The sequence below is a fragment of the Phacochoerus africanus genome, chromosome X (genome assembly GCF_016906955.1).
Source record: "Phacochoerus africanus isolate WHEZ1 chromosome X, ROS_Pafr_v1, whole genome shotgun sequence".
NCBI classification, from domain to species: Eukaryota; Metazoa; Chordata; class Mammalia; order Artiodactyla; family Suidae; genus Phacochoerus; species Phacochoerus africanus.
Genome location: NC_062560.1, coordinates 60,760,165 through 60,777,220, shown reverse-complemented (window position 1 = coordinate 60,777,220; position 17,056 = coordinate 60,760,165). Strand labels below are relative to the sequence as shown.

The window sequence follows — 17,056 nt, the reverse complement described above, 5'->3', positions numbered from 1 at the left end:
AATAAATGACATTGCCATTTAAGGGACAGAGTTAATGAAAGGTATTGAGGAACTGTCAGCAAGGTAGAACGAGAGCCTTTAAAGAAGAAAGCAGGTAATTCATGGAAACAAATGTCGTGAAGAGGTCAGACCAGTGGCAGGAATCAGTGAACAGGTCACTGAATTTGATGACTAAGTGGTCACTACTGATCCCTGACGGAGTTGGGCTTCCGCCCCCTCTAGATTCTTCTGGAGTCGCCTGGAACCACATCACCATGACTGAAAAGCAGATGCACACTTCCTTTCCTACTGAAAGAGAAGGAAGTTTGGAGTTCAGTTTGAAGAAATAGCAACAGCAAGTACAGACAACTGCAACATTTCCCAGGCTGAATGCTAAGATGGGTTTCTCCAAATTAAGGCTCCCATACGCCTATCTTTTTGGGGAAACACTGCCTAGTACATTCCTTCCTGGAGATTAATCACAGTAAAGAACCCTATTTTCCTCTGGTTTATCCTATATTTGCCCAACTTACTGAACTGCTGATTTTTCACACCATACTTAACATCTTGAGGAACTAGTGTTTCCTGGCACATAATTTGGCAGATGTGGTGAACAGAGATAAACAAGACGATAGTTTAAGGGACTATTGGTATCAAGGGTATTTTCTTTTCTTTTTAAGATTGAAAGAGACTTAAATATGTTTAATAAATGTTGAACAAAAAGAAGCCACTGTAGAGTTAAAAAAAAAAAAAAAAGGCAGAAAACAGGCAACAGAGCAAGCCAGGCTCTGGTAGAGATTAGCTTTAGCAAAGGATCTCAGCTCACTGCTCTAGCCATAAAATATTATGTCCCTTGATGAAGTTTAATGGTTACAAATGTTCACTATGCTAAACGATATTTACTTTACTTAGACGATACAGATGTTATATAGATAAGGTTGGGGCAGATGATATAAACTGTATAAAATGATTCACTAGAAACAGAGTGCAGTTTCCACCCTCGTCCCCAGAGTTAGGCGGAATATGTCCATTGCCAGGACCAGAGAAGGGTGTTTCAGGTCGGAAGCTGATGCCCCACTCCCCCTACCCAAGCAGGGAGAGCTCTAGCACAGGATAGGCGGAGAGGGGATATCTAAAAATAAAGCTCTCCAAAGAAACTGACTTGCCTAAAGAGCAGCTTCCCACGCACACTGAAGTGCCACATCTGCGGGGGCTGGAAACACGGGAACGGAACAATCCTGACCAAGTCACATAAGTATTACCCTTTTTCGGAAGGCGACAGCACATTTCTGAGTCCACCCATCGGCACCCCAGTGTCTAGGCTGCAGATCCAGAGCAAAAGGCTTTAGTGAAAGAAAACAAGAGACTGAAAAGATCATCAGTGACTAATCCAGCCTTCTTCTTGCTCTCCACCCTTCATAGCAAATGTGAAGAAGGTTGCTCTCAACAACAAGTTGAGCTGAGGGTTCATTTTAGAAGAGAACCAGGAAGCATTACAGTGAGCCCAAATCTGGGCTCCTCAGGCTCTTCTCCCTGCAGGGAGGGTCAGGGACCAGCGGCCAAGGGGAAAAAAAAATCTAGCACCGAGAGAAAAACTGCAATTAGCATTTACATTGGTCTCTATCTTCTTCTCAAACCCCAAGGACAGAGCAGATGTCACGTTGCCAGGCAACTAGCAACTACAGCCTCCCCTCCTCAGCCCCCAGCTGGTATTAGAGGCCACTAGAAAAAGTTCAACCCAGGGGTTTGATACAAGCACCTCACACTCACACACACACACACACACACACACACACACACACACGGCTCAGAGGAGTATTCCCACCACCTCTTTCCCTGAGGATTTTAACCTTGAAGAGACAATGTTCTTGCCCCAGACTGCTGGAGTTTTGCCAAGAAGCCCAAGCAGGAACGAGGAAACTATCCTTAATTCTAGGAGGAGTCCACAGTGTTCATTTAGCAATCCAACTCCCCAAGAGGTTTGTACTTTGACCTGACACAGTATTATAATGGGTCTCAAGGGTCACAAACTCAGCCTTGGACAGTATCTCAGAACAGCTTTCAGCAGCAATACATTCAATGCTATATATCTGTTCCACCCACCATTCCTGGGGAATGTACATCATTTCATCCCATGTCCCATAAAAAACAGCAGATCAGTGCAACAGGGAGTGAGGAAACACAATTAAAAAACAAACAAACAAACAAACAAGGAGTTCCCGTCGTGGCGCAGTGGTTAACGAATCCGACTAGGAACCATGAGGTTGCGGGTTCGGTCCCTGCCCTTGCTCGGTGGGTTAACGATCCGGCGTTGCCGTGAGCTATGGTGTAGGTTGCAGACGCGGCTCGGATCCCGCGTTGCTGTGGCTCTGGCGTAGGCCGGTGGCTACAGCTCCAATTCAACCCCTAGCCTGGGAACCTCCATATGCCGCGGGAGCGGCCCAAGAAATAACAACAAAAAGACAAAAGACAAAAAAAAAAAAACAGAATGCAGCAACCTGTCAGTTCTTTGGGCTCTCAAAAGAGACCCTGTACCAGAACACAGTGATAGCTGATATGCTCAGATACAAATTCTGAGGTCTATTATGCATATGTGGAAGGGGGGACTGCCAAGTTTCCCCTCAAATCACAGATTGCAAGCAAAGTACTTTGAACATTTGAGAGCTATGTGAATGCTGACTAGCAACAATCACCCAACAGGTCTTTTACAATGAGCAAACTGAAATTTTCCCATACTGAGTTATTCAGGACCAAAAAGGAAAAAGCCAGCTCACAAAAGAAAGGCGATACTGACCATAAAGTACACAACCTGAGCATACAGTGCAAAGTGTTGTTTTAGTACTGGGAGTACACACTCCCTACCCCACTAGTTAAACAAGAAGGGCTGGGTTGGCACGGAGCTCCTCTGGAGCAGCACAAGGCCTGATACCCAGAAGACTTACCTGACATACAAGGACCTCTTCTCACTTGTTCGCAGGGACCCAGACCCAGAGCTCATACTGCTGTTCATCATTTGTTCTCGCAAGTCATGTATCTTGGATTCAAAACGACTGTACTCTGTTAGGGACACAAGGCAAAAGACAGGAAAAGAATGAACCCAAGGAGCTGCACTGAGTCTGCGTGCCAGCAGCCAAAGAGCCGGGAGGACCCTTGGCTTCAAAGCAGCCAGAGTCAGCCCAGTCAATCTTTGCTTTGATAAGCAGAGTCCCTCCTCCAAACACAGATAGGTTTCTCTCCACCCCCAGGCTAATAGAAGAAAAGAATACACCTGAAAAAAGAGTAACATTTGGACATACTGAATGGAAAAAACTTTTATCTGCCTTGAAATCTCACTGATCCTTAAAAAAAGTAACAACTGGAAAGAGGTTCCTGAGCAGCCTTCATAAATCTTTAGAGCAGGCAGCAAGGCCCAAGGAGAGCAGATGGGAAAGGAGACTTTCCCAAAAAGTGGATTGCTGAGAACAGATGGCCCTGAGATGCAGGGTGGAGGGGCAGGAAAGGACCTGAGGCCATTATATCATTGTTAGGCAAAGAAGATGATCTGTTTCTAGATCACTACTTTTTTTTTTTTTTTTTTTGAGGGGACAGAATGGAACGCAGTACAAAGGTAAAACAAACCTACAATCAGAAGAGATCAAGAGATCACAAAGCTCTCCTGAGTTATTTCCCTTTTAACAAACAGGGTCCTTAGCTTCAGTAACAAACATTAAAACAGAAATTCTCCCAAACTCAGATGTCTACTGACATCTCTCTCCTCCAAAATCGTCTAGTCAGTGGGGTCATAAGTCCAAGTGCAGCTCTGTAGCCCACTGACACCATCACAACAGCCTGAAAAAGCCTTATCATTCGGGAAAGGTGACTACAGGTTTACACCCAATTTAAGAAAGCCTAACATGGGAAAATTAATTCTATCCATATAATAATTATAAAAGGCTTTTTATAGGGCTGCTTTGCTGTGACATTTTCCTAGTACATTTAAAATATGATATTCACATTTATCACACACACATTTTTCAGGTCTATGGTTGCCACATAAAATGGAATACATCTAAGGCACAGGCTGTGATGATGGTAGAAAACAGGCATACTTCATTATGACAAGTTGATTTTAAAGGAAGTCAAAATTTATACTAGGGGTTGAAGGTTGGAGAACTGCTTCAAAAAACAAACATATTTCCAGGGAAAAAGAATTCCACAAAAGTATTTTCAGGAGTTCCCGTCGTGGCACAGTGGTTAATGAATCCGACTAGGAGCCATGAGGTTGTGGGTTCGGTCCCCGGCCTTGCTCAGTGGTTTAAGGATCGGGTGTTGCCGTGAGCTGTGGTGTAGTTCGCAGACGCGGCTCAGATCCGGTGTTGCTGTGCTCTGGCGTAGGCTCAGACTCGACACCTAGCCTGGGAACCTCCATATGCCACGGGAGTGGCTAAAGAAAACGCAAAAAGACAAAAAAAAAAGTATTTTCATGCACCACAGAGGGCTGGCAAGAAGCATCCCCATCTAGCCTGTATGACTCTACAGGCAGAAAATAAAACACCTGTTCCAACACCTGACACTCCCCTTCCCTCAGGAAAGTAATCTGACCTTCAGCTGGGTATAAAGGGAAAAACTAAAAAGCCTAAAGGGGAGGGAATGGAGTTCCAACTCACACAAATATCCTCTTCTCAACAGAGTATTTTTTTTTGGGGGGGGGGGCCACTCTGGTACCAATGAAGCTAACTGGTTAAATTCATGTGCTCTTTCATTCATCACGCTCTGGTGTTATGGTGATTTGTTCTCATTACCTACTCAGGTCCCTGAAATCCTGCAGGAAGCAGTTAAATCACTGACTCACTCATTAAATGTTGGGGGAGGGGGGAAGAGTCAGCAGCTGGAAAATGCCCCTGTTCTGAGGGTTACAAGGCAACACGTCAATACCCAATATAAAGGTAGAGGGTGGTGACTGATCTGTCATAGAAGCTCTGGACTGACCAAGAATGCAGCAGCAGGGCTATCTACCTTTAGAGCCATCCAAGCATGTGTCCCACACTAGGGCTTAGCCCTACAGCCCAGCCCTCTCTAATTGGCTCCTTTCTGGCCCTCCTCCACACTCATCAGCTAAGAGGAGACCTGCTGAAACAAAGACTTCTGACCAAGCAGCCCTTTCTTTTTTTTTTTTTTTTTTTTTTGGTCTTTTTGCCATTTCTTGGGCCGCTCCTGCGGCATAGGGAGTTTCCCAGGCTAGGGGTCTAATCGGAGCTGTAGCCACTGGCCTACGCTACAGCCACAGCTACTCAGGATCCGAGCCGCGTCTGCGACCTATACCACAGCTCACGGCAACGTCGGATCCTTAACCCACTGAGCGAGGCCAGGGATCAAACCCGCAACCTCATGGTTCCTAGTCGGATTCGTTAACCACTGAGCCACGACGGGAACTCCAAGCAGCCCTTTCTTGCACAAGTAAAAGGAAGAAATATGCATTGAACCCAGAAAACTAATCCACTCAATCTATCCTTAAACTGTTTCCCCCTTCCCAATTTGTTTATATATTCTCTTCTTTGGAATTGACTTACCCACTGAACTCCAACTTAGCAGCAGGTCATGGCAGTTGCTTGGTAACTACATTTCTTAAAAAAAAAAAAACAAGCCTTTAAAAAACAACCACCAAACCACCATTTCCTCAAAGCTCCTAATCCAAGGTTGATAACGCCGGGCCAGAGGGCCCACTTAAAATAGACTACAGAAAGAGAACAAGGCTATTGCTTTAAGGAATCCACTTTCTGTTTTCTACATGCTACTAAGCTTTCAAGTCTATTAAATAGTGTTTTATTCACTTTTTCCCCATTCAGATGATCCCTTTAGAATTCCAGCTTCTCATCAGTCTCTGCCTTTTATTTGTAGAGTTATCTAATGTCCAGTAAGCACGGAGTAGCCTCTGAATAAATGACTGTTGAGTAAACGAGGGGCAAATTAGAAAACTGTGCCCAAGCTGATGCTTCTGTTTTCAAACTAATAAACCTAATGGTTTATTACACTGAGGGCTGCCAGCTTCACTGAGGGATTGGAAAGGTAAAGAAGTGTTCCCATTTACTTTTGTTCCCAAGGTTAATTGTTGTGAGCCATTGGGTTATATGTTTTTAAAACACTTTTTTGAAATGTTAGTAACCCACAGTGGACATCTGATTAACAGACTTTGTTTATAACAAAGAAAAAATAATTCTAACAAAAAGCTGTTTAGAATAGTCTTTAGATAGTACCTCATCTTAATGGAGGAATCATTTTTCAAGGGCAAAAGCTTTACTTAAAAAGCATCTGGGAGGAGTTCCCTTCCTGGCTCAGCAGTTAACGAACCGGACTAGGATCCATGAGGATGCGGGTTCAATCCCTGGCCTCACTCAGTGGGTTAAGAATCTAGCATTGCTGTGAGCTGTGGTGTAGGTCGCAGATGAAGCTTGGATCCCGAGTTGTGGAGTAGGCCGGCGGCTGCAGCTCTGATTCGACCCCTAGCCTGGGAACTTCCATATGCCACAGGTGCGGCCCTAAAAAGAAAAGGGGAAAAAAAAAAACAGAACTAGGCTTGAGAGATTATTCTGAGAACATAACAGAAAAGAGGAAAGAGAAAGATAACAGAGAGTAGGGAACCTATTCTACTAGTACAGTCAGTGACTTCACAGGCTTGACATAGTATGTGGGGGCAACTGAGGACAGAAAGAAGTGGCAAGAATCAAGAAATATACTGAGGAGTTCCCGTCGTGGCTCAGTGGTTAACGAATCCAACTAAGAACCATGAGGTTTCAGGTTGGATCTCTGGCCTTGCTCAGTGGGTTAAGGATCCAGCGTTGCCATGAGCTGTGGTGTAGGTTGCAGACACAGCTCGGATCCTGCATTGCTGTGGCTCTGGCCTCGGCCAGCAGCTACAGCTCCCATTAGACCCCCTAGCCTGGGAACCTCCATATGCCACGGGAGTGGCCCTGGAAAAGGCAAAAAGAAAAAAAAAAAAGAAAAGAAATATACTGAAGCTAGAGGACAAAAATCTGACATCTGATTGGATGTAGGGTGAGAAAGGATCAAAGACAACTTCTGAGTTTTCTCCTGAAAGACCAGGAAAAGGTGGGATAATATCAGCCATAACAGAGAATCGCCATCATGTCATTCAAAATAAGCTCTCTCTTCTCCAGGCTAAATATTATTACTTCCTTAACCACTCTTCATCTAACATGGTTTCCAGGCCCTCCACTATCTCTTCCTTTTAAAAATCCAGTGCCCAGAATTTGTGGTGATGTCATTTCCTTTACAAAACTGTAAGTTCTTTGATGTGGCTTGTTTCCTTCTCAAAGTTTAGCGTGGCAATCTGTACCCTTGTTGAGTCAACAATTTTTACTGAACGTGTTAACTCACTATAAAGATCCAACAGGACAAACCTGGATCCAGAAATTCTCAAGTTCTGGATCCTCAGGATCTAATCTAAGAAGAAAATACAGGAGTTCCCATCATGGCTCAGTGGTTAACGAATCCAACTAAGAACCATGAGGTTTCAGGTTCGATCTCTGGCCTTGCTCAGTGGGTTAAGGATCTGGCATTGCCATGAGCTGTGGTGTAGGTTGCAGACACAGCTCGGATCCGTAAGCCGGTGGCTACAGCTCCAATTAGACCCCTAGCCTGGGAATCTCCATATGCCGTGGGAGCAACCCTAGAAAAGGCAAAAAGACAAAAAAAAAAATACAATCCCTTTCCTTCCACTCACTCTAAAATGCTAACAACTGAACAACAAAACCACAAACCACTTCCGCAAAACACTAACATATCAGAGGTTTCAAGACCTCTTTAATAGCCTAATAAAGCAGCAAAGGGGACTGAAATGACAATGCTCACTAATACGAAATGGTCACACAACCAAGCCTCCAAATCCATCCTCCCTTTAAGACTTTGATCTTCCTGATGGCAGAATTCTTTTCTCAGGATAAAAAAATGTCAGGAATTCTCTTGTGGTGCAGCAAGTTAAGAATCTGGCCTTGTCACTGCAGTGGCTCTGGTTGATGCTGTGGTGCGGATTTGACCCCTGGCCTGGGAACTTCCATATGCCACAGGCACAGCCAAAATAAATAAATAAAAGAATACACTTGAAGGAGTTCCCTGGTGGCCAAGCAGTTAAGAATCCAGTTTTATCACTGCTGTGGCTCACATGTGATTCCTGGCCCAGCAACTTTAGCATGCCATGGGAGGGGCCAAACAAATGTCACTAATTTGGAAAAGCCAAAAGGGACTCACTTTCTCAACCCATAGAAAGCTTATTTGGCTCTATTTCATTATGGGCAGGAAAATGTTGTAGAGACAGGAAACAAATGGAAGCAACAAAGCGTACTTACTCTGCATGCAGCACAGACTACCTATGGTGTGAATGAAGATATAAAAGGTAAATGCTCCAAAATAAACTAAAATTCATGCCTACCAAGTTTGGAAATGACAACGAAGCTGGGGAGACAACTGGATGACAGGCTTCAGACACACAGGTGTGTAGGCAGGAACGGTGGAAAGACGTGAAAATAGAGTGAAAAAGGGAAATGTAACTTCCTGACCTTGAATCCCCACACAAATACTGAGTAGTGAAGGCAGGGCTGAATAACAGCATGTGACTTGTTTGGCTCTCAACACAAAATAAGTCAATAGCTGCCCAAAGGCTCATTTGTTCCTATGAAAGTGCAGTTGTTCAAATCTCAAACTCATACAGCCCTCATTTGCCATTGCTGAGCTGCCCTGAGCTCAGAGGAACTACCCATTGTGCAAATGTATAAACCTCATGAGAGAATCACAGATTTTGATGAGTATGAATTGTGTTTTAGGTTTCTATAGTTTTTATAGGAGTGCAAACCCCCAGGATGTGTCTAAATTACAAGCATCTGTCCCAACAACATCTCTCACATTTTCGGAAGAAATGGTTGGAGCCAAAAGTAAAATAAGCCCATTAAGAAGATACCTGTCAGTATGGTGATAAGCAGGTGAATTGTCAAATAATACAATATTTCTTGGAATCACAAACTTGTCTCTATAAAATAATATGAAGCCTATTACTTGGGTTAGTTTCTAAGTATGGGGCCTACTATTTGAAGAATCTGATACCTCTAAAACTAGACAATTTTTCAGGTGCCTTTTAACTTTGACATAACTATGATGTTAGGACCAAATCCTAATGGATTTGAGGATCCAAATCCTATGGACCTCAAATGAGGTCCATAAGAAATATGATCTATAAGAAGGAAATCTTCCACATCTACAAATAATCCTAAATTCTTTGAGTCAAAGGAATACCAATTTAAGGGGTACAGATTGCAAAAGATATAGATAGATAGATAGATAGATATAGATTTATATAGTTATATGAGAGGGCAAAAAAGTGACAAACAGGCTTCCATATGGGCAAACACTGCTTGAAGAAAAGTAATTTCAGCTCTACTTTCAGAACAATGGGATCAGAACTATGACTAACCCGTACAGAAACTTCAGTGTCCCTGTACTGTCACAATGTGCTTCCTCAGCCATGTACATACATAGGCAGGATTCTGGACAACATCCTGATACTGGGAATAAAACAGAAAATAAGACATGCCATATCAGCATGCCATTAAAAATTTCAGATCATCCCTACTGACTAGATGTTTCTGTCCCCCAAAGAGCTTAGTGAGGATGCAGAAAGGGCTACTGAGCAAAAGTGCTATACTATATAAAGGTGCCATTACATTCAGCCACCTGGTCTGAAATGAATAGACTGAAAAATGATTTGTTCTCACATCAAACTAAGAAAAAGTTTCACAGGACCTTGCCATTGGCTCTTCTCACCCTATTCCAGATCACCCAACGGATCAGGGTAAAAGCTTTGAAAAGGGCCTTCTATTTCAAAAGAATTTCACATAGCATATTCAAATGCAAGAGTAACAATGCCTTTAGCTCCTTCAACCTGTAAGCCGAAGTCTATGTAAGAACCACTCCAAGACAAAACACCTCACCCAGAAAACAGAGAACAAAGACAAAATTATAACTTTCCTGGGAGTTCCCATCATGGCTCAGTCGTTAACGAATCCGGCTAGGAACCATGAGGTTGCGGGTTCGGTCCCTGCCCTTGCTCAGTGGGTCAAGGATCCGGCGTTGCCGTGAGCTGTGGTGTAGGTTGCAGACGCGGCTCGGATCCCGCGTTGCTGTGGCTCTGGCGTAGGCCAGTGGCCACAGCTCCGATTCAACCCCTAGCCTGGGAACCTCCATGTGCCGCAGGAGCAGCCCAAGAAATGACAAAAAGACAAAAAAAAAAATTATACCTTTCCTGCTCTGAAGGTAGTGGGGGTCTCTTGTTCATAATCCTTTCCACTTAACAGAGGTGCTGCAACAGTGACTGAAACACAACATTTTATGACTAATCTTGTTAACTTAATATAACTGATTTCTATGCTTTACTGTGTCAATTGAGGGTCTAGATTCCAATGTTCTTCACAGTAGTCACTTCAACAGGATCACAAATTCTCTGACAATCTTTATTGGGATAGTGACTGAATTTCTTTTGGGTCAAGTATCTGTGACCCAAAAGAAAGGAGTCTAAAGAAAGACCCCTCTGGTTATTTGTCAAAACATCTGGGGTTATTTTTTAGTAATGAATAACCCCAGAGTAAAATATTATAGAACAGAATTAAGAAAGCCAAAATCCAAAGCACGAGTATGAGTGTATGAATATGTGTGTGTGTGATAAAGGTGTCACTTCAAAACATCAGGAAAATGATGGATTATCTAATAAATGTAAGAAATGGTACTGAGGTAACTCCTTCAATATTTGGAGCAAAAATAAGGTAGTGTCCTACCTTACATCATAAAAAGGTCCAGGTAGTTTAAGGTTTTAAATGCAAAAAGACACTGAAAAAAAATTAAATAAATAAATGCAAAAAGAAAAACATTAAATAACTAAAATAAAACAAAGGTGGATATTTATTTTCTCTCAAGGTAGGAAAGGCCCTTTCAAACCGACGGGCAGAGGCACAATACACAAAAGAAAACACTGATAGATTTGACTACATAAAAGCATAAAACATCTGTACATCAAAATAAAAAAAGAGGAGTTCCCGTTGTGGCGCAGTGGCTAATGAATCCGACTAGGAACCATGAGGTTGCGGATTCGATCCCTGGCCTTGCTCAGTGGGTTAAGGATCCGGCGTTGCCGTGAGCTGTGGTGTAGGTTGCAGACTTGGCTCAGATCCCTTGTTGCTGTGGCTGTGGCGTAGGCCGGTGGCTACAGCTCCAATTTGACCCCTAGCCTGGGAACCTCCATATGCCACAGGAGCGGCCCTAGAAAAGACAAAAATAAATAAATAAATAATAAAAATAAAAATAAAAAAAGAAACTACAAAATGGGAAAAATCTTTGCAACATATGTGACAAAGAACTAATATTCTAACTACTTTAAAGCTTTTACATATCGGTAAGCTGATGAACATACCTTCCACATGGAAATGGGTAAAGGGTATGAACAGGCAATTCACACACCAAAAAAAAATGATCAATGAACACACACACACAAACACACACTAACTGTTCAATTCTATTATTAAAAAATACAACTTAAAATAAGAATTAAATAACATTTATACCTACCAAATTTGCAGAGATTTAAAAAAAATAATATTCCATGTTGGCAAGGATCTCAAAATATACAATCTTATATTGTTGGTGGAGACCAATCTGGCAGACTATCAAAAATCTTAAACATGTTCGTACTCTTTGGCCCAATAATTCCAAGGAATTCATTCTGAAGACACAATCACAGATTCACAAAAAGCCTCATACAAATTTATCCATCAAATGTTATTTGTAAGATCAAAACACTGCAAACAACCTAAATATTCTCCAATAAGGGAATGATTACATGAATTACAGTATGCGTTTTTTTTCTTCGTTTTTTTTTTTTTGTCTTTTTGCCTTTTCTAGGGCCGTTCCCATGGCATATGGAGGTTCCCAGGCTAGGAGTCGAATCAGAGCTGTAGCCACTGGCCTACGCCAGAGCCACACCAACACGGGATCCAAGCCGCATCTGCAACCTACACCACAGCTCACAGCAACGCCAGATCCTTAACCCACTGAGCAAGGTCAGGGATTGAACCCGCAACCTCATGGTTCCTAGTGGGATTCATTAACCACTGCGCCATGATGGGAACTCCTACAGTATGCATATGATGGAATACTATTTAATTATTAAAACCATTTTAATAAAACATTCATGATATATATTAAGTTAAAAGAATTGATATAAAAGTACTTAAATACAATAATCCCGCTCTTGAAAGAGATTCATATATGCCATATGATATATAAAAGTCTGGAGGGAAATACACACACACAAACACACAGGTTATTTCTAGAGGTAGTTTTAAAGGTGATTTGAACTACTTTATTTTGTATTTTGTTATTTTCCAACTTTCTACAAACCTGTATGTAATGTTTATATATCCAGGAAAAATATAATTTTTAAATTATGTATTTTTAATTGTTCATGTAAAATATAATTTGAGGTGGGTGAGGAGGCAGACTGAACAGGAGAGGCCAAGGATGAAGCCAGGGACACATCTGCACTAGAAATTCCCCTCCACACCAGTCCTGGTTCATTCATCATTTTCCTCTGGGACTGATCACTCAGCCAGTTGCAGACAAATATACTTAAACGTATTATCACTGTTATCGCCATCTTATCCAAAAGTGGACCAAAGAATCTTTATCAATGCCTTGCTGAAATCTAGATATACCACGTCAACCATATTTCCCTGACCTATCAGTCCAGTAACCCTATCCATTCAAGGCAATTTGACAGTCTGACATAATTTATTCTATTGTGGTGAACCAATACGGATTCCAGTGCTCACCACTTCTTTTTCTGGGTTATTTACAAAACAACTTTTAATAATCTAGTTTGGAATTTAACCCAACATCTGCAAAACTCTTTCTCCTTTTTTGAAAATGTGAAGGACATGCCTGTATCCAGATCCCTAAAGTACATATTTATACAAAATGTTAATTACATCAAGTGGTAAAAATCCCCAAATCTCTAAAGTCTTTGCTTTTACAAGATATCTAAATTCAGTGAAATACAAAGGTTCATTTAAAGATGAAATCTTTATCACAGGAAAGAAGAGAAGACAAGAACTTTATTAAAGCAAGACTGTTACTAGCTTAAAAGTGTAATTCGGTAAGTCTGTCTAGGTACAAATAGGAACTTGTTGAGCTGAATTCACAACTCACTTCGACTTATCTAGCATAGAATGTGACTTAGAAGAAACATGTGAGATCACTTTGCACAGTCCCCTCATTCCACATACCAGAAAATTGAGGCCCACCCAAAGAGATTGACAAGTATAAGATCATTCATATACTTAAAAGATAAAGTCAGAACTGGAACCCAGGAGGAGTTCCCATCGTGGCTCAGCGTAAACAAAATCTGACTAGCATCCATGAGGACACAGGTTTGATCCCTGGCCTCGCTCAGTGGGTTAAAGGATCCAGCATTGCCGTGAGCTGTGGTGTAGGTTGCAGACTCAGCTCAGATCTGGCATTGCTGTGGCTGTGGCCAGCGGCTACAGCTCTGATTAGACCCCTAGCCTGGGAACCGCCATATGCCTCAGGTGCAGCCCTAAAAAGACCAAAAAAAAAAAAAAAAAAAGAACTAGAACCCAGGACCTTGGCTACTCTTCCAAGATGATTCCCTTCCTTAACATAAAGGGAACAAAACCAGTATTTTTTAATTTAAGTGACAATGATAGGCCCAAATTATTCTACATCTATTTCTCTATTGAAAATATTAAAACAATCACCCTATTGTGGAATATAAGTCTAATGCTTTTTAAACAATGCAACAGCATAAATATCAGGGTCAAGATTTCAACAAACACCACATTAAATTAAAAAGAAATCCTAAGGAGTTCCCTTGTGGCTAAGCAGGTTAAGAATCCTGCATTGCCACTCCCTGGCCCAAGAACTTCAGTGTGCCATAGGAGCAGCCAAAAAAAAAAAAAAAAAGAAATCCTAAAATAAATAAGAAATAATTCATTCTCACTACTATATATTATTCTAATTATTCCACCCATTAGGAGAACCAGTATTTTACAGACACCAAAGCTCCTAGGATTTTGCCTCAAACCATCTAAAAAAGACAAGAAAGCACCTGTCTACCTAAGTTCAGAATGCTTTGCCAACTCTAGCTACCATGCCCTTGGGCTACATGGAAGACAGAAAAGCCCAGTGCATTCAAGTACACACACACACAGCCTTATATGAAGTTCAGTTCCGGGAGGCAAAAGGGAAAAGAAAGCTAACATTTTTTTCTCTTCTAAGTTTGCAACATAGGGTGGGCCTAAAAGGGTGCAGCCATTTTAGGGAGAAGTCTGGCAGTTCCTCGAAATGTTAAATGTTGTTACCTTATGACCCAGAAATTCCACTCCTAGGTATATATATACCCAAGAGAATTGAAAACATAACCACAGAGAAACTTGCCCACAAAGGTTCATACCAGCATTATTCACAACAGTCAAAAGGTAGAAAAAACCCAGAAGTCCTAAAATTGTGTATAACCACAGGATGGAATATTATTCAGCCTTAAAAAAAAGAATGAAATGCTACATGCCCATAGATAATCCTTGAAAACACTATGCTAAAAGAAAGAAGCCAGACATATGATTCCATTTATATGAACCAGTTAGAAAAGGAAACTTTACAGAAACAGAAAGTAGATTAGTGGTTGCCTAGGGCTAGGGGAGGGGAGGAGTTTGGGGGAAACGGGGAGTGAATGCTAATGGGACAGGGCTTCTTTTGGGGGTGAGGAAAAGGTTCTAAAATTGACTGTAGTGACAGTCGCACCACTTCTCAACATTTTAAAAACCACCGAGTTGTACACTTTAAGTGGGTGAACTCTATGGTATGTGAATAAGCTTTTTTTTTTTTTTTTTAAGTAGGGCCTATCATTTTTATCAGGCCAGCATTCCTAGCTAAAATTATCTGCACCCAAGCCCTCCAGCACACAGTGATAAGAGCGAAAGGTAGTCCAGTATCCTCCTAGTTCTCTCTAATCACCTGAGTAATAACACAGTTGGCCTGCCCTGGTCTCAAGAAAATTTCAAACAGTGTGAGAATCAGGGGGCCAAACAATTGATTGACAAACAATAAGCACGTGAAAAGAGGCTCATCATCATTAGCCATCAGGTTTTCATTTGGAAAACCACAATGAGATTTCATTTCACATGCACTAGCATGGCTAGAATCAAAAAGACTGACATTAACAATGGTTGGAGAGGATATGGAGAAATTGTAACCCTCACACTGCTGGTGGGAATGTGAAATGGTGCAGCCACTATGGAAAACAACCGGGCCATTCCTCAAAAGGTTAAATATAGAGTTGCCATATGATCCAGTAGGTATAAGTAACCAAGAGAAATAAAAACACATTCCTGTGCAAAAAAAGCTGCATACAGATGTTCAAAGAGCAGTATTCATAATAGCAAAAAGAGTGGAAATAACCCAAAAGTCCATCAATGATGAACGGATAAAGGAAATGTGGTGTATACAATCAAATACTATTCAGCCACAAAAAGAAATGAAGTATTAATTCATGCTATGACATAGATGAACCTCAAAAACACATCAAGTGAAAGTACCCAGTCATAAAAGACCATATAATACATGAATCCATTTATACAAAATGTCCAGAACAGGCAAATTCATGAGAGGCAGGAAGTAGATTAGTAGCAACGAGAGGGATGGGGAGGTTGGGGAAGGGGGTGACAGCTAAAAAATTCAGTTTCTTTTTTGTAGTTTTTTGTTTTTGTGTGTGCATGTTTGCGTGTTTTGGGTTGTTTTTGGTTTGGGTTTTTTGTTTTTGTTTTGTTTTGTTTTTTGCTCTCTAGGGCCACACCTGTGGCATAGGGAAGTTTCTAAGCTAGGGGTCCAATCGGAGCTACAGCTGCTGGCGTACGCCACAGCCACGCCAAATATGAGCTGTGTCTATGACCTACACCACGCTCAAGGCAGCACCAGACCCTTAACCCACTGAGCAAGGCCAGGGATCGAACCCGAAACATCATGGTTCCTAGTCGGATTCGTTAACCACTGAGCCACGAAGGGAACTCCCTGTATTAATATTCTTAAGCCTGCACACATCTGCTATTAAGGCAAGCCAATCAACTCCCATCTTTTGGCTCCTCCTGAGGTTCCCCCCACAATATCATTTCATGGTAGTCTTTCTAAGTCCACTTTCTTTTTGCAAGAGAGGGGGTCTCCCCCAGGCTTCCAGCAACCCCTCTATGCCCAGGTTACCTCCTCCTTTGATGCAGGAATTTGTGGTCATCAATACTAAAAACCTAACACTTGGGAGTTGGTTTTATTCCATTTGTTAACAGCTTCCAGCACCTGAAGAGTCTCAGAGCAGTATCGTTGGGTAGGGAAAGGGAGCTCACAGTTTCTCTGCTGTGGAGGGAGGTGGTTGTGATCTATTGGCAAAACCCCTGGACATAAGGTTCTCAGGAAATCTGACTGCAAATTTTGATCCTGCCCTGCTACTGCCTGTTTGACTTTGAGCAAGTCACTCAGCCTTTGTGATGCTCATTGTCTTCATCTGTAAAACAGGGAATAATACCACCTATCCCACAGGGATATCCTGAGATTAATGCTTACAAAGCCATCTAAAACATAGAGATACTCAATAATTCAACCATGTGCCAGACTCTGGACTAGGTCCTGGGACACAAAAATAAGTACAATACTAGCTGCCTTCAAATTGTTCAGCATAGAAATGCTGTAATTCATTGTCTTCCTTCCCTACATTAGCCTTCTTTTAGGAGAGCAATAGGAGTTTCAGTACTTTGATTCTCTGTCTTGATAAACTTTTACCCATGCTGATAGGGTGCAGCTATGTTTACATCCCTCATTCTCAAACAGTGGAGATGGGGTGGTTACTTAAATGTTATGGGGAAAATATCCCTTTTATGCGTTCAAGTTACTATCAACACTGATCCTTAACTCTTCCAGGCCTTACCTCAAGGTGTTTCCACGATGAAAAGTGTGCTTCTTCAGCACGTTAAGTATGGAA

General features: G+C 41.8%; 1 protein-coding gene across 7 annotated transcripts in view; it reads right to left on the bottom strand.

The window, feature by feature from the left end:
* Positions 1–17,056, bottom strand: part of DLG3 (discs large MAGUK scaffold protein 3) — a 53,395-nt gene that overhangs the window by 23,449 nt on the left and 12,890 nt on the right. For 6 of the 7 annotated variants that reach the window (XM_047764952.1, XM_047764951.1, XM_047764950.1 and 3 more), the window contains one exon: positions 2,922–3,036. In XM_047764952.1, coding sequence (XP_047620908.1) covers positions 2,922–3,036 — 115 coding nt within the window. Of the gene's footprint in view, positions 1–2,921; positions 3,037–5,528; positions 5,583–17,056 lie in introns of all 7 variants that reach the window. The other variant, XM_047764956.1, reaches the window with a different exon arrangement.